Genomic DNA, 19379 nt, shown 5'->3' with positions numbered 1-19379 from the left:
ACAGGTGCCACTGCGGCTGGCTGGCCAGAGTTGCATGCCCATCTCTGCTGCTGCCCACCAGTTCTCTGGGGCTGGGGACAGCTGGCTCAGCCACTGCAGCTGTGGGTCCAGGGTTCTGGGCATTGCCTCCACTGTTCTCCCATTTTGTCTCCTCTATAAGCTCCAGTCCACCCACCTTACTGATGTGTGGATCTCTCCGGCATCCTGGTATGTTGGGCAGTGTAGCTTTTGTTGGGTTAGGAATGTTTTACTTGCTGTAGATTTAAGGGGAAAGAAAAAGGGATCCTCTCAGGCTGCCATGATGATGACGTCTCAATCTCGTTATAGTTTTTATTTGTGAAAGATCACAGGAGAAAACTACTGATGACTGGAAATTTAACTTGAGTAATCTAAATGCTTGGGAAGAACTGCACTGACCCTGTAATTGGACAGTCACAAATAATTTACATTTATAAATGCATTCTAAGCTAAATTTGATCAATCCTTTCTGGAAAATCGCCAATTAACTCTGACTGACTTTCTGACCAATAGCTCAAAGATATATACCTTTCAGCAAAAACAATGAGCATACTTGTATAACTGTAGGTTACCTGTTTTGTTTATACTGCATATTTTATTTGTGCAGTTACTTTGAATCTTAGTCTTTTGTGATTCAAATGGTCTCTTCTAATTAATAGAAATTCTTTAAAATTTTTGTACAATAATTTGTAAGACAGCCAGTGAAAGTAAAAGAGTCATGCTAAGTCCTTCAAAATGTAATATTATATAGACAATCATAAACTATAAACACTATGTTCATTAGAACTTGAAATCGAAGTATGCTCACCATTACTGGAGGAAAACATGCTGATTAACAAAAATGCAGATTATCCTCCAATCAAAAGCAATTATATATTTGGGAGGGAAACCGTGTAATTAGGAAGGAGTCCATGGTGTTTGGAATTTGTTTCTTCATAAGTATAAAAATGTATTCAAGGGGCCAGCCTGGTGGCATACCGGTTAAGTGCGTGCACCCTGCTGTGGCGGCCCAGGGTTCGGATCCCAGGCATGCACCAACGCACCGCTTGTCAAGCCATGCTGTGGCAGCATCTCATCTAAAATGGAGGAAGATGGGCAGGGATGTTAGCCCAGGGCCAGTCTTCCTCAGCAAAATGAGAAGAACTGGTGACAGATGTTAACTCAGGGCTAATCTTCCTCACCAAAAAAAAAAAAAAAAAGTATTCAATTCACAACCAGAAAGAATCCTTAGGAAGTCTCTAGCAAGGTAAGGAAAAAGAAATAAAAAAGACTTTAGTCAGTTCAATTTTGGGGTGAGATGATTATACATTTTTATAAACTTGGCTAAATTTTGAAAGGCACTGTGGTACCTTGGTTAACACAGTGGCCCTGGACTCATATTGTGTGGGTTTTGAACCCCAGCTCTGCTGCTTAAATGAGGCTTGTTTTGGGGAAGTTAGTGCTCACTCTTCGGTTTTACTTTTCTTTAAGATGAGAATAATAATATTTTTTATTGAATGATTGAAAAGTTAATGTATGTAGTGCACCTGGTCGCCTGTACACAGTAAGCACTCAATCAGTATCAACTCTCTCTGTCACCTAAATGGACTGCCACACTCAAAGGTTCTAAATTTTTCTCATAGAACTTTATAATTATAAGCATTTTTGCAATAAGCCTGAAGAGCATTTTGAAATGTTAGCAGTGCTAATATTTGACATATTTCCATTAAATGAGTTCTGAACAAATATGTTTAATATTAAAATTCAGATTTTTAAAGAACTCAGTCTTTTCATGTGGATAATATTAAAATTCAGATTTTTAAAGAACTCAGTCTTTTCATGTGGATAAACTAGAGTTAGGTAAATCAGCACTTTTCAGAACATAGGGTTATGATGTTCCTGGAGGTTACAGTATATTTCTGTGCAAGTAGAAGAGCGTAAATTCGTGCCTCATTGAATACATATTGACTTCTTCCATAAAGGTTAAATCTATTTCAATACTGACATCTTTTCTTTTTTTTATTTCTCCACATTAGGAAGCTGAGATCATACCCAACAAAAATGGGCTGTAGTAATTCTAAAATTAAAAAAAAAAACCTGTTTACAGTGTCACTTTGCAGAGGGCATGGGTTCAAAATAGGGGCTGATGAAATTAAGGAGAAAGAGGAAAAAATAGGGGCATCAATGAGTATGGAGGCAGCATGGGAGTATGATGTGAAGAATCTGGTTTGTGGAGTACACTGCATATTGTGGTGTCTTTAAAACATGTCTGCAGATTATTTGACACTCTTCCCTTCAAAAGGTGAAGATATTTGCCACTCCTGGAACCAGGCCAGCCTTTGTCACAGCCTTGATCAAGAGAATGTAGTAATGACGCTGCATGACTTCAGAGGCCAGGCAAGAAGAACCCACACAGCTCTCGGGACCCTGGTGGAGTCTAGCTGTAGAAGCCTGGCTTCCTCGAGGCTACCATGTGGAGAAACCATGTAAGAGACTATTGGGAGTGAATGAGAGAGAGAAACAGAGAGATAGATAGAGAAAAAGAGAGACCAACCTGAGGAGCTCACTGTTCAAATGTTTTAGTCCAGGCACCAGACATTTAAATGAAAAAGCCTCGAAGATGATTCCCGCCGACATGACCTACTGTGTGTAATTATACAAAACTGAATTTTTAGCTGATTCTCTCAACTCCCTGATTTGTGAGCAAAATGAATGATTTCTATTGTGTTAACAGCTATTGTGTTGGTGGCTTGTTACACAGCAATGAATAATCAGAACAATGGGGTCTTTCCAATGAGCTAGTCACGTCACAGAAATGTTTAATATGATTTAACATGTATATAGAATTTCCTAATTTTGCTTAATATCATTTAGTACATACTCAGGATATCAAAGGGAGATGGCCAGAAGAAATATATAATATAAGCCAGTGAACTTAGAAAAGAGTCATTCGCTCCCCATACACTTACTGAGTGTCTACTATCTGCTGAGGAATATGCTAGGCTATAGGAATACAGCACTGAATAAGACAACAAGCAGATACAGTCTTTGTCCCTATAGTCCCATGAGACAGACAGACAATAAACAAATAAATATGTCTAAAATAACTCTAGGTGGTCATGTGATAAGAAGAAACAAATCATGCAAGGGATTTAAGAGTAGGCTATTTAAGATAGAGTAGTCAGGGAGGAAGGTCCTAGAAGATGGCATTTGACAACTAAGATTCCAGGCTGTAAGAACAGCAAATGCTTAAGTCCTGAGTTTGAAAAAGAATAAGAAGGACAATGTGTCTAAAGCAGAGTGGGTGAAGAGGAAAGGGACAGGGCCAGCCCTGATGGCCTAGGGGTTAAAGTTCAGCGTGCTCCGCTTTGGCGGCCCGGGTTCGGTTCCCGGGCGTGGAATCACACCACTCGTCTGTCAGTTGCCATGTCAGTTGGCGGTGGCTCACATAGAAGAACTAGAAGGACCTACAACTGGAAGATACAACTATGTACTAGGGCGTTGGGGAGGGAAAAAAAAGAGAGAGAGGAAGATTGGCAACAGACGTTAGCTCAAGGGGAAGCTTTCCCAGCAAAAAAAACAACAACAACAAAAAAGAAAGAAACAGGAGAGGTACATGAGGTAATAAAGAAGAATGTGACTTTCATTTTAGGTGAGATGGGAGGCCATGTGAGGGATGTGATCAGGAGAATAAGATGATTTCAACCACTTCGGCTCTTGCGTGAATGTAACACAGATAGCTAGCTGCTGACAAAAATCAATGCCCTCTTATTCCTGGGCACACAGTGAGAATACATTTGCCGGCCTTCATGTCATTGGGTGTGACTACATGCCTAAGGTCTAGCCACAGAATGCGACTGGAACTAATGCATAAAAATCTCCCATGTGAGCTCATCCAAGCTCCTTCCTACTTCCAGCTCACAGGGATGGAGGTAACACTTAGAGTAACCTCTGTAGCCACAGAATAAAGATAGCAGAGACATCATCAACCCAGGTGCCCGAATGACTGCGTGGAGCAGACTCTCTACCCATTCCCCCGCCCCCCGACACATACCAATCACACACACACACCACCACCAGCATCATCACCTAGGAAACACCCCGAACTCTTTCATGAAAAAATCTAAGGTATTTTTCTTTTGAGCAATTACATGGATGGGTCTATTTATTAACTCAGCCTAGTCTACCCTATCTAATACAGTGGACAAAAAGCCCCTTCTAAAAGAGAGGCTGGAGTGGAGAGCAGATTAACGAAAAGACGATTTTAATCAACTAGAGGACATACGTTGATAGTTTACGCAGGGGTGCTGAACCCCTGAACTTGCCTGAACGTGGCAAGAATGGTCAGAGTCAGAGTACATAGTTTGAGGATAGAGCTAAGAGGACTTGCCGATGGATCATGACATTTAAGAATGTCAGCTAAAATTTTTGAAAATTCTTATAATTCTTCTATATTATTGTGAAACTAGATAACAGAATAGACTTTTCCTGACTCACTTTTGGCTGAGAACAGAATCCACAGAATTCCACAGTGAGTATAAAACAGATCGCCTCTATTGTAGAATTTTGAAAGGAAGTGAAAGAAACTCCATTCCGTGATTCTTGGACTTTACAGATAATGAAGCATAGGAAAAGGGTCAGAGACCAAATTTGATTAGGAAGATATCTTTGGAGAAAATTGTGAGATTCAGCTTCTTCCAGGCCCAAAGTAGTGGAAGGAGAACCTGTCTATTTCATCTCAGTCCTTCTGAGGGGTTTCTCATGGGATCAGTCAGAGCTCTGAAACATTTTCGCTGAAATAGTGCCTGACCTAACTGAGGAAACCAAATCGTGCGTGCCAATGGGGTAGACGCGGCCACGCTGGGATCTATGTACTCTCACAGAGTTTGTTGGTACGCATTTCCGATAAACAGATGTGAGCTACACAGAAGGAGAGGCAGCATGGGCTTGTCTTGGGCTCTGTGTTGTTGGCTGACTGGAGGAAAGAGAGAAGCCCTCAGCAGAAAGGGGATAGGGATACAGCACAAGATGCTCATGGAACGCGGCACATTCATGGACTCTTGGGAGATTCCACCAATAGAGATCTCTTCTTGATCCACACAGATGTACATCTCTTCTAGCTAGAGGAATCTCCCAAGAGTTCATGAATGTGCCACATAAGAAAAAACATGTTTTATATAGAGATGACTTCCCCACCCTACCCAAGCCTGGGAGGTCAGAACATGGCTATCTGCTCAGGCATGGGGCAGATGGAGAGGAGAGGGGGGAACAGACAGACAAAGAGGAAGAGGTCAACCACAGCACCCACCTCCTTCCCCACTGCAGGTCTCCAGCCCAAAGAGGATCCATGCTGGGCAGGGAGAAAATTTTGCATTAAATCAAGTTCAGAGTTTTATTTCTATTTTGGATCACACATCCAAAACACTGAACTAACAGCATGCTTGTGATCTGAATGTACTGTAGGACTCCGTATTTCTAACAACGAGCAGAAGGGTCATGGGATCTGCCTGACTTTTCTTCCTAGAGCAAGGGAAGATTAAGCCACTGAATACAATTTAAAGAGACCACAGGACACTAAAATACAGTAATGTCTGGATCATGTTACGAACCACGCTTGTTCGACACAGTGCTTCAATTCAGGACGGAGGAGGAATGCGGGCATTTCTAAGTGCAGCGAGTCACAACAGAGGACTGTCAGTGGGACTGACACAGCATCTCACAGGAGTTTGGAAAGCCCTGAGCTCAGGCCACCCGACATGCAACTAGGAAATCAACATAATTTTCTTATCAAATGTATTAAGCAACTGCTTCTCTCCTGACTTGGGCGAAATGTGGCCCAGTCACTGCCATTTTTTAAAGGATCATTGCAGCTACATTTATAAATGTTCCAATGAAATATTAAAACACACAAGATTCCTTTCATTTTGAGCTTGTTATCAAGGGTTATCTACATTATTTACTTAAAAATGTTCTCTGTTTTGAAAAAATCAAATGACGAGTTCGGAAATGTTTCTAGAGTTTTCTTCTTGTCTGCACCCGACGCTCTCATTTTGTCCACGGATATTCTGAAATGGTGATGGGAATTCCATGCACAGAATATCCTGGCGCTTGCTCAGAAAACCTGCTCTACAGATCTTGATTTAATTACAGAAAAGAGCGGGGAGAAAATAAAACTAGAGCTCTATTTCCACTGAATCCATGATGCAGTTCACCTAAGACACTGCAGAGGCCTACAAATTCAGAAGACTTGAAAATAATTTCTTTGATATAATAAAAACAAAATCATTTTTCCTTAACTGAATTTCTTGGCATTTGTGGCAAGAATCTGATGCCTCACATTATTGTAGCAGTTTTTCTCCCCACAGTTTAATCTAGGACCCATTAACCAACGCTACGTCTATATTCCACGAGATTACATACAAACTCGATTTTATGAATTATGTGAATGCCATTGCTGAGAGGGTCCACTGGTAATATAATTAAGACTATGCAAATGTACACTTCAGATGAATTAAAGGCATAAAAAAGAAATTATAAATTGGAGAAACACATTTTAAGGGCTTTATTTATTCTAGGTCATTCGCGTCAAAGTTAGAAACTGTCAAAGTTTGAAAACAGATAAAAACTGTTAGACGGGATGGGGCGGAGGAAACCACTCTCTGAACAGAGCCTTGCTGTGGATTCAGTCAGTCCTTTCCTGAATCAAGGTGTCTGAGTAACACAGACATTTTATGCCGGATGTATTGCCAGTGGTACATGAATTATATATATTTGCAGATGATCCTATAGTCAAACTAAATTTAATGCATCATTTTTTTTCCAGTGAGTTCCTGTCCTTGATAAAATAATGGAATAAAAGATTCTACATTGCATTCATAAATCTTAAGGGATAGTTTTGCAATGCTTTAACCAACCTCACAATTATTATAGCAAGATTTGGTAGCATTATTTCATGGCTACTTGGGGAAGCAAGTATTTAAAAGCAAACAAATAAAAATCAGAAATAATAAACATTGGTGATTTGTACAGTTCTTTTCCTTTTTTTTAAATTTGGGGTAGAGGGAGAACAGAATCCGGTTACTCACTGAGACAAGGCTTAGATATCTGAAATAGGAAGGTTGAACACTTCGATCCGTGGACCCTGACTTTGATTTATTTCCATATATTATCCTTTGTATTCTCATCTTCCTTACAGAATTGTAAACCCCTCTGAGGGGAGGGGTGTGGTCACTGGTCTTCGTGGTCATGCCCATGCATCCCTTACACATTTGCTGAGTCCTTATCGTGTGGTCATTGTCCACTAAAAGTCTCTTAAATTAAACAACCAAAATAAAGATCACATTTCCCTGACTTTAAAACCCCCACTTATTTTCACATTTCTAAAATAGGATACATCTTACATTCAACAGCCTCTTGCAGCTGCTATTAGCCAGGCACAGCAGTGGTGAAAATCACGGAGACAATATGTCTCTAGAATTCTGAATGATAAATGTTCTCAATGACGAAAGATGCTGCGTAGAAAACCACAGTCATCAGAGACTGGGATGAAAACTGGTTTAGAAGTTGAGCTGGTTCTAGTGTAAAGTTTTAAGAATAATTTAATAAATTTATTTTTCTTTTATTTTCCTTTTTATGTATGCTAATGGGTGATATACGGTTTAAGAGGAAAGCTAAGTATAAACAAATCTGAAAGACTTCTTTCAATAACATTCTATCTCATAAGAAAACATTGTGGTAGCTTAATTGGCATTAAGTTGTTGACACATAAAATAATGGCACATCCTGTAACTACTTAATGCTGTACGGCCCACAGTGTTGTAGAGACAGTGCACTGTTCACAGCGAATACACTGTAATACTATAACATAATATGCTGCACTATAACAGACAGAGTCTGTTAAAACTCTATCCAGCCTAGAAAACCTAGAGCAAACGTCACCAGATACTTCTAACAATTATGTTTACAATATAATTCCAAGATTTTGAAGAGAGTATATTTTTGGCCAAGTAGCATATTCTGATAGTTTGGATGATAACAGATAGCTATGGTCACTAAAACCACCACAATCTATGATTACAAAATCATAAATGTTAACCTCTGTATGTTTTGCTTCCATCACAATCCTCCATCATAAGGAATTTTCATTTGTCTGCTAGAAGGGTCCTCTTAGGCATACGGATACTTATTTTAACTTTACAGGCATCTGTGTCCATCCTCCATCCCCAACCCAGGACCGTGCCAGGTGAAGTGGGACATGAAGAAGCATATGCTCTCCTTGCACAGTAACTTTACATCCTCTGAAATGGAGGGTTAGGTCTCCTCTACACGTGGCCCCAGAGCACCAGCTGGTAGAAGCCACACCAGAACATCACTGCTACTATTGACTTAGAGACCCATCTTTCACATCAGTTCCGCAAATAAACTTTGTCCTTCAATATCTCTGACTTTTCCATGTGTTTCCCTAATCTCAGTCTGTTAAAACTCTATCCAGCCTATAAAACCTAGTGCAAATGTCATCAGATACTTCTAACAATCTCAGCCAGAAGTTACTATAATTTTTTATTTTCCTGTAGCTTTTGCTTGCCAAACACTGTATCATGTGGCTATTAATTGATATATTTTATTTTCACTATCTGACAGTAGAATCCTTGAGTATAAGGTAACGTTTTATAGATCTCTAAATAACCCGACAATTTAAAGCTCTGCTTATAATAGGGATTCAATAAATGTTCATTAAACATTAAACTGATACATTTTTTAAATCCCTAAACTAACACACCATCTGTACAATGCTTAATGCTCTATGCCACATTTATATTTTAATAATTTTTTTTTACTAAGAACGTATTATAAAAGCTATTCAATGGTATCACTAAGATTATGTTATGAACACTATTCAATGCAAATATAAAGCATTGTTATTAAGATTTAGGGATTTTACGTTCCATTTATAATTAGACATCATTCATCATTTATAAGTATTTACATATATATGCAATATTTGAGGAAATATCTTTATATCGAACATTATTTGCTATGTGATAGCCTGATTAACCCAGAAATGTATGTTGTGACATTCTCTAGGCAAACTTACCTCTCACAATGATGTTGGTGGACTTTTTTGCAGGGTTTCCCACATTATTATTGGCAATGCAGCTGTAAGTACCAGCATCTTCTGAAGTGATGGCAGGTATGGTCAAAGTTCCCCCATTTAAAATAGTCTTTTCAGGCAGAGTCCCAAAGGACCTGACCCAGGTGAGAGAGGGTGCAGGCTCTCCTCCTGTCGTAACACACACTAATGTTATGGCCTCTCCAGGATTTACAACTATAGGGTCATCCACCAAGAGTTTAATTGACGGAGATGCTAAAAGACAAACAAAAGGACATGCGCCTATTTAGATACACTACAACTGGAATTCAACAGCATGCTTCACATTTATTCAAACAATTAAAAGACTGTTCTCCTTTACCAAAATCATATTGAATGAATCAAATTTAAACCAGATTTAATGGTTACATGTTTTAATGACATGGTAAAAACCTGTAGAACTGTATTAAGAATTTTACACATGGAGAGAGGCAATAAAATTTATGGATTCTTGGATTATGGTTCCAAAATTAGAATGACAAGAGGGATTAAAGTCTTAAAACAAAAATCCCTTTCTCTTCTCATGCTGACAATCGTCATTTGTTTTTGACGTTCCAGATATAAATATTCAGCTGTTTAGTCCTTGTATTTTCACGGGGAAGATGGTCAATTAATTTCTGGATTATTCTAAGGTGAAATGATAATTTTTGCAACTTGAACACAACCGAGTAAGAGATTAAGGCATAGATCTTCTATCAAAGAGTGGGCTGGTTTTTTATCTTGAATAAGAAGATCATCTAATTCTAATGCAGCCCCTATACCTCTTCTCTAACCTCTCCGTTCAAGAAGGTCTAGGCAGTGAGCTCTCATAACCACTGGTTCAACACTCAGAAACAAACAGATAAGAGCTCAAACACAGTCACCAAACTATGCCTGCCACCACTCTAATGTTTGGGTTATAATAATCCCCCAATTAAAATAAGTCATTTGCAATCTTTCAGGTTAAAAAATACAAAGATAAATATCCATTCAATAAAAAACGCTGTTAGAGACTTTTCATTAAACACTCAAAATAGAAACTGCACAGAAACTATGTTCACAAACAGCACATTTATCCTACCTACACCGCAGTGCCAGCCGACATAATACATCCCTAAATAACAACAGGGGGAGGCATTATGCCGATGTTTGAGTTCACACATTCAGAAATATTTTATGTCAAAGGTAAAACTGTATTGCATGAAATCAATCCATATTAGAAACAAAGTATTCAGTTGTACTGTGTGATTTTTTTTTTTTTTTAGATATTAACTTCAGCTTAGAGTTGGAGAGTGTTTTTTTTTTTTTTCCAGAATAAACAGTAAACTCCTTGTGTGGTTCAACATTGTCTGCCTTGTTAAAAAAAAAGAAGGGTAGAGGAGAGCAGAAAACAATTCCATATTATTATAATGGTTCTGTGGGAAAGGCATAGAATGCCTGGATGACCTCTTTAAACATCACTGCATGCTGGTCCTTCTAACATCATTTTAAGTAATGAGTAACTTTTCAAAGTGTCTCTATAGCCCTTGTGAGGTTTTAACTTTAAATTATAAAGATATATGATCAAAAACCTGTTGGTAAATGCACAAAGTCAAAATAATATGCAAAAGGTACTGCAGTTTGGAAGAAAAGAAAGTATCTCAAAGAATTATTTGATGTTGTTAAACTTATGGAAGATATTACTAATTAAATATTTTGAAAATAGATATTACACTTAATTATTGATATATCATTGTGAAAAAGTAAAATAAATCCCTACACCCCAATTTGAGGTAAATAGTATAATCTTATAAAGGTATTAGTTAAAATATAATTCTAGAGATTCCAACAATTATATCATATTAATAAAGCTCATTTATTTTATAACATATTTTAGTAAAATTAAAAGTTCTAAGGCCTACAGGCCATTAACAGTATATGTTTGGACTACGGAAACACACAATGGTGACATTAAGTCAAGAAACATGTGCCCCTGAAATTGACTTGCATAAGGATGTGTTGTTTTTCTACTAGATAGACAATATTTAAAGCAAAAGGTCAAGAGAATTTCAAAGCTCATGAAATAATACATATATAACAAGAAGACTGCTGTTTTACCTACAATGCATTGCAGAACTATTCATAATCTTATTTAAAAATCCTCCCTTTTCCAAATCTGAATTGAAAACAGAATGTTGTCCACCTTAGTGTTATTGAAACTGATTTTCTGTTATCCCTAATATTAAAAATAGCCCAAGGAGACCACAAAAATGACTAATCATTTCAAGACGTTAAGAATATTCACATATATTTTAGTATCAAAAATTTCTAGCTTTAAATGTTGAAAAGATAAAAGTGATATCATTGTCATTTTTGTTCTCATGGCTTACTTTTAATTCTATAAATATCAGCTTTTTTGAACTATGAGGCTTTGCTTAAGAACCACAGGCACATTAAGATTCATCAAGTTTAAGTGTAAATCATGCTGTAGAGAAAAATATTAAAGTAGGAAAAACATAAAAACATAAAAAATATTGTCTACTATTAAAATTATTTTTAAGAGGAGATTTCATATTGTATGGACCCTTTGCTAATTTGGGGGTCTATAATATGAGTGATGCAAACATTCTGGGTGGTTAATCCCTTCTTCCCAGCTTCCACAGCCCCCACAGTTCCCTTCATATCACCCTGTACAGATGAGCCAGGCCACCACTGCTGTTCTTCAGCCAGAAGTAAAGTGGTGTGACTGCATTCTCTGACAATGGTGTGTGGCTGAGTGGTCAGAGCACAAATTCTGGAGAAAGACAGCTGGGTTCCAATTTTGACTCTGCTGTTATTTAATAACCATGTGAACTTCAGCAAGTTCTCTCACTCCTGAGGGCCTCAGTTCTCTATTGCTGAAATGGAGGAAAACAATTAACTACCTTGTAGCGCTGAGATGATTTACTATGTGTCAAGTGCTTACAATTGCGCCTGGTACAAAATAGGCACTTGAAAAAGTATTTCTTTTGTCACTATTTTTATTACCACCCTCATAGCCTGGTCCAGTGTGTGCCACATAGTGGTCCTTAATCAATATTAGTAAAGCAAAGCAGTAAGTGGGCAAACGAATACACGGGTGACTAGTCTAAAAACTGTAGTCACTATAAAATGCGATTGTTCCATTTCACTCTGATGCAGATGGCAGAGACATTTTAAGACCATTTTGACGTTTGGAGGTCTAGTGCCATAACACATAAAACATATTTCAAGACACACAGACATTTTGAAGAAACATAATTAAACATTTATTTTCTTCTACGATATTTCTTATTTGTAAGTTGAAACTATTATTTTTCAAGATTCAGTATTTCCACAAGGCCTTTAAAAGCTCACGGGCAGGGCCAGCTCCAGTGGCCTAGTGGTTAAGTTCAGTGTGCTCTGCTTTGGCGTCCTGGGTTCAGTTCCTGGGCACAGACCCACACTACTCGTCTGTCAGTAGCCATGCTCTGGTGGCAGCTCACATACAAAAAGAGGAAGATTAGCAGCAGATGTTAGCTCAGGGTGAATCTTCCTCAGCAAAAAAACAAAAACAAAAACAAAAACAAAACCTCACAGGCAAATGGTGTTATATTTATTTCATCCCCCGCCCTGCAAGTGAATGCTATTTTTTCACAGTGTCCTTAAACTACCCAATCACCCTGAGTCCATGCAATATAAGCTTCCTCTGCTGCACTTACACAGGTTCATAGGAGGGGAAGAAAGATGAAGTTCATTTCACCAAATCATGTGCATAGCTGAGCGTTCTGTAAATGTCTATTGTATGTGTTGATCAAATTACCCCATTGCTGTATGAATATAAACATGTAAGGCTATGGAGGTGATCAGTTCCATTATTACCATGAGAAAAGTGCATTGTTCTAAAACATACTGTGAGATCTAGACAGCCATTCCTTCTTCAGAGCCACATGTGAGAGACAGATTACTATTTTAAGCTCATTTTTAAGTAATAAGGAAATTACACATGAAGGTGGAAAGTGGACAAGAGAAACACGGAATGGACAGTATGTAATTTATATTTGGGATGCTCATCAAACCAAAGTAAAAGGTAGAAAAATGTGAAATACATGAAGTAAACAAAGGAAACCTTTCAAATTAAGTGAAGCAGTTATATCTAAAAAATCATAGGGCCGGCCCCGTGGCTTAGTGGTTAAGTGCGCGTGCTCTGCTACTGGAGGCCCGGTTCGGATCCCGGGCGTGCACCGACGCACCGCTTCTCCAGCCATGCTGAGGCCGCGTCTCACATACAGCAACTAGAAGGATGTGCAACTATGACATACAACTATCTACTGGGGCTTTGGGGGAGAAAAAGGAGGAGGATTGGCAATAGATGTTAGTTCAGAGCCAGTCTTCCTCAGCAAAAAGAGGAGGATTAGCACGGATGTTAGCTCAGGGCTGAACTTCCTCACACACACAAAAAAAATCATAGATTATTTTAAACATGTTTAATAGTTATTGCTTAATTGCTCAAATTACATAAAAATAATTTCAACTAAGTCTGCTTTTAACATAGCACACACGTAGACACACACGCCACCAGCTATAAACATTCTTTGTGTACGTGGGGCTTATAAATAACTGTGGGACCAGGCAGACTTTCAGACTTATAATCTTGTCAGCACTCAGCGATGGAAGGCACGGTCACCACAGCAGTCGTCACAGAGACTTGAGTCTCTGCAAGATCAGAATGCCAACACTCTAGCATGCTCTATAGATAGATAGATAGACACAGAGAGAGATAGATCAATCTATAAATTATTGGTCCTGGGAGAGATGTGATGAAGTAGGATGAAAAAAGAGAGAGAGAGAGAAAAAAAAGGGAAGGAAAGGGAAAGGAAAAAAATGAGAGGAGAGGCCACACAATCTGTGGTTTCTATTTTCCAAAGTCCTAAAACCTTAACACAACTTCAATAACTGCAATACGGAAAGCATATTTTAGGAAACATCTCTAAGAAAGGGAATTCTTCCCATGTTCTCTCCTTCAGTCATCATGCCCCATGTCCGTCTGTCTGTCGTCCCCCCTGCTCCCAAACAGAAAAAAAAAGTTTCCTTGGGCTGAGCAACAGAGACTTCAGTGGGCCCAAGACAGAGAGAGGACTGGCCTCTTGACTCCCACTAAATCTCAGATGTCTGGATATTCAAGAGCAGTGGGGGATCTGTGTGTCTCTTCCCAGTTTTAGGTCAAAGTGTGACTGGCCAGACAGACAAAAACACGGTGAGTCTCCTGGAAAAGGCTCCATGCCCCAGGGTATAGCCCCAAACCCCACCATGGTGGAATGGAGGAGCAGAGAGACCACCCAGAACTGAATGTGCCAGGATCACAGGAGGGAGGGAGGTCCCAGGTGATACCTGCCTATCAAAAGACACAGACCTCACACCCCGGCCTGGGTAAAACACAGTACTCCCTAGAATTTAAACAAAATCTGGGGGAATCAGGAAGTGCACACTGACTGAGATAAAATTTCTGAAAATACAGCAGGATCAGTGGTTGAAGAAAAATGAAGTTGAATTATAAAATAATAAAAATATATTTATTTCAAACCTGAGTTTGTAGACTGGGATCCATGCCCACTACAAATTTTAGTAAGTCAGTTCCTCCTAAGGTCCTCTGGATGTGTGATGCAAAGACTTAGTTTGGGACTAATTAAGAATATATTTTGTAGGAGGAAAATGCTATTCTAGCTGAGGTCAGTGACTTGGGTGTTTTATTTTGCTTTGTTTTTACTGCTACCTAACATAATAGCTTGTTGAAGATAAACATGATTTTCAAAAGTTGAAAACAGGGTAGTGTGAATCATCTTTATATTCTTAGAGCCTTTGGCCTTCCATGCATCTGGGGCTTTTAATTTTTAAAAAGGAGCTTAGCTTTCCCCCAGACTCTTCAATTAAATTGATATGAAGCAGTTAACTACTGTAGAAAGCTGCCTGTTGCTTTGAGTCAGAGATTCTAAGACATGTATTTCTTTGAATGGAAGTAATCTGAGTATTAGAAAGTAACCTGAGTCATAGGGAAAATCACCAGGAAACAGAATCATAAAAATCCAGAATGTACTCCAGTAAAAAGTCCTCAGCTAGGAGGGTATTTGTCTCAGTTTGAATCCTCCCAAAGCAGGTCATGATACAAGTAGTTCATTTGGGTGGCAAACCCAGGAAGCATATTGAAGGAGCAGAGAAGGGAGACAGGAGAGGGAGGAAAGCCAGTCAAGGAGCACTAATGAGGGGTTGTCACTGTGGGAACCCCGGATCCCTGCTGCTGGGAGCCCTCTGAGAGATGACACGGGACACACCTCAGATCTCTCCCTCTGAAGAAGGAGGCTGGGTGTTCATCTACCAACTCTGTCCCTCATTAGTTGAGGATTATTCTGTGGGTCTAAACTTCTCAGCCTCAGGCTCTGGCTGAACACATTGCTGAGTCCAGAGAAAGTCCTCAGACAGAAGGACACTAATGTGGAATCTGCTAGAAGAAATTGCAGTAACCTCCAGAGTGAGCTAAGAGGAGAAGGCAGGGCATCACAGTGTCTGCTAGGACATCCTTTCCATGTGAATTCAGTGATCAACAGTTGGCTACGTGGAGACAATGTGAAAAGAGTGAAGGGAAAGAACTAGGAAGGAATCGGCGGTGAGCAGGGGCACCTTTCATCCATCAGGATACAGGCACAAAATGAAATGAAAAGAGCACGGTATGAATTAAAGGAAGAAGGTGTAAAAACACATGATTAATTTTCTGCTTCTGTTCCATGGCCCTCCATTTTTTAAACTAGAAAATACAGAGATGATAGACAAACCAGCTTCTCTGTGGAAAGACATGTTGAAGCTCTGCTTACAGATTCAAGGAACAGAAAAATGTTTCTCTCAAGAATTAGTCATTTCACTGAGATACAGGAATCATATTTTCATTGAAATCAATTTCAACACACATTTCATTGAAATACAGGTAGCAGTGAACATTTCACATAATAAAAATGAGAATATATATTAGAAGTTGATTTGAAAACTCAAAATAGCCTACCCATTTAGTTGGGGTTATTGTTCAAACATTATCACTATTGACACATTGATTGATTCTGACGAAGCCCAGGAATGACATTATATTGGGGAATTCTACTTAAAACAATGCTCCGGGATATGGCAATATTTGAAATAGTATTCATAAATAGTCTCTAATGCAAGAGGGAGCCTTTGCTGGATATTGAAGCCAACATGCATTTTTCATTATTTTAATATTCACAGGACAGATGTTTCTGGAAATGACTGGGAAGGCAGAGTAAGTGTGTTCCTTCAGGGAAAATTACATAAAAATCTCCTAGAAGAGACCTAGTCCGTAATACCACAAGTTCCAAACAAGGGGTTCCCTGCAAAGGTTTTTTGGTTGGCATAATATCTTTGATTGTTGTTGTTGTTATTATTATGATGATGATGAATGAATGTCTTAGGTATTGCTTGTTCTCTCTAGCGCAACACATTTCACCACACTCATTCATTCATTCACTCAATAAGTATTTATCGAGCACCTATTATGTATTAGGCCCCTCTGATAGACACGAGATATATCAGTGAACAAAATAGCCAAAGGATCCTTGCACTCTGAAGCTTACATCCCGATAGGAAGAGAAGCCCTCTCCCCATGACTTCCGTTGTCTTAGGTGACTTCACATAATTAAATCATCTGCCTGTTCACTGAACGATGTGCATTTATGACCCTTGACCAGGATGCTTATGCCATCAGAGAACAGTGAGTACAGAAATCTGCCAAAAGATATTCCTCAATGAAATGAGACTTTACAAAATATAACAAGTGTCAGTTACATTTGAATCTAGTCATCGAACAACATAAATGGAAAAACTAGGAATGGAACTTGTTCTAAGGTGAGCAGAAAACAATAAAGTCAAAAGCTTATTTCAGTCTATAAGCTATGCCCGTAGTTGGGGTACTGATACTTATGGCCTGAAAAGTTTTCATAAACACTGGAAAAATATGACAAAGCAGAACTTTAGCACCACATATATCTCCCTCCCTCGGTCAACAATCCTATATTGTTCTTGCCAACAGGTAAAATCTTGGCAAAATTGGTCTCATTCAAGTTTACAAGAACCTGAGCATTCATCCACTGCAGCAGCAGAAGCCCAGTGGGTCTTCACTCGTGGAGAGAAAATTCAAGCTAAGCACTTCCAACTAAGGAACTGTTGTCTGTGAGATTTTCTGCTCTTCATAGAAGATTCCTTTCCACGAGGAACAGGAATAGTGCCAGTTTGCAAAGATGTCTCCTTCACAAGATCAGCAGAGCACACACTTGCGATTCCTGCTGCCTGGCATTCTCTTGCAGTGCTCATCCATCTGGTAAACAGTGGTCGAGGACTTGACTGTGCTCAAATGTCAATATCAATTCTTCACCAAATTCCTACTTTTTTGTCCAAGCCAATTGAGTTGCTTCCTCCTTTGTATAAGCATAGCTGCTTATAATACCACGCCCCCACCATCAGAACACTTAGCCCTACTCTCACTGTGAGACATTTAGAAATAGGACATCAGGGTGAAAAGGGTGATTTTTTTCATATTTTCATATGATATCATTTCATATCATATTACCAACAGCACCCAGAAAAGGATCTGGCAAAGAATTAGGTGCTCAATAAAGTCTTATTGAATAAAAGAATATTGAATTTAAAGATTAGAGAACAGAAACTTCACCCAAGCCCCAACTATTAATCATAAACTTAACTAAAAAAAATAAATAAATCAATCAACGTGAAAGACTGTGACATTTGACTCAGGATTTCATGAGCCATTCATCGAAAAACCATAGTTATGAAGACCTGCCAGTTCTTTCATTGTTCAACCCACCTAAACTTAACCATGCTTTATATTATAAGAAGGTGATGACAAAGAATTTCTCTATCAAAATTTAGTACACCACTCCTATAAAATAAATGTGGGATATTATTTATTCCTCTTTGTACTTACTTCTTTGCTGGGTTATAATACATACATACATTACTATTAATAAACCATGTGATTAAGCCAAATTACGTCCCTGAAACAAAAATAAAGGCCACATGTCTTTGTCATAAAAGGACCCGTATATGGATAATTTCATATGGACTTAAAAAATCAGCCAAGGTTTGGGCCGGCCCCATGGCTTAGCGGTTTAGTGCACGCGCTCCACTACTGGTGGCCCGGGTTCGGATCCTGGTGCGCACCGACACACCGCTTCTGCAGCCATGCTGAGGCCGCGTCCCACATACAGCAACTAGAAGGATGTGCAACTATGACATACAACTATCTACTGGGGCTTTGGGGAAAAAAAGGAGGAGGATTGGCAACAGATGTTAGCTCAGAGCCGGTCTTCCTCAGCAAAAAGAGGAGGATTGGCATGGATGTTAGCTCAGGGCTGATCTCCCTCACACACAAAAAAATAAAAATAAAAAAATCAGTCAAGGTTTAAGGCTCTTCTGTAAAGCGATGAAGTGCAGCAGCAGAACAGATGAAGTCATCACCTCTAAGACCATGTGGTGTTGGTCTCACAGCGATACTTCCTGAAGCATCACCAGAGTGGCAAAGCAAACAAAACGATAATTCTGCTCTGGTCGCCACAGCTGCTGATATGGAGGCAGCTGGCATTTCTACAACTAGTATAAAACAGAGGATCCTTGCAAAAAGGTACCCTCTTATTGGTCTGATAAAGATGAGTTTTTTTCATTTTATTACTCATCCTGGGAACACTGTATTATAGTGTTATATTCTGAATCCTTTTAGGATCCTATAACTTCATTTTATAGTAATTTTGGCTAAGGTTGGTTCATAGCTAACCTTAAAGAATAATATTGAGTAGATTTAACTCTGCTGGCCTCTGCTTGCTCCTCTAAACATCAAGAGAATTCTGTCAGATAATTTCTAAAGGACTGCCTAAATCAAATTTCTACTGTGATCAGGAAAACATCTGGACATGTAGTTTCCTAATCTTACGAGGCATCTTACTCAGGTTACTCAAATGTCTAAACTGTTCCAAGATATAGCAAAGATTAGAAATCACATCAGGAGCTTAATTAGCCAGGTCATTGACAGCAACAAAATAAACTGATTGCAAATAGAGGGATAGACCTATGTTTCATTTTAAGAAATACTATTAACTCAACATATATTTATTAAGTTCCAACTGTGTATCAGGCTCTGTTCTAGGCATTAGAGATAACAGAACAAAATTCACAAAAATCCTGCCCTCGAGGTATCTGCAATTAG

At 38.9% G+C, this 19379-nt stretch overlaps 1 protein-coding gene across 1 annotated transcript in view; it reads right to left on the bottom strand.

The window, feature by feature from the left end:
- Positions 1–19379, bottom strand: part of MDGA2 (MAM domain containing glycosylphosphatidylinositol anchor 2) — a 786958-nt gene that overhangs the window by 254082 nt on the left and 513497 nt on the right. The window contains exon 6 of the mRNA XM_058540638.1: positions 9092–9361. Coding sequence (XP_058396621.1) covers positions 9092–9361 — 270 coding nt within the window. The remainder of the gene's footprint in view (positions 1–9091; positions 9362–19379) is intronic.

Source organism: Diceros bicornis, chromosome 5 (genome assembly GCF_020826845.1).
Source record: "Diceros bicornis minor isolate mBicDic1 chromosome 5, mDicBic1.mat.cur, whole genome shotgun sequence".
Lineage (NCBI taxonomy): Eukaryota > Metazoa > Chordata > Mammalia > Perissodactyla > Rhinocerotidae > Diceros > Diceros bicornis.
The sequence above is the reverse complement of the archived record's forward strand: the minus strand, read 5'-3'. Positions and strand labels throughout refer to the sequence as shown.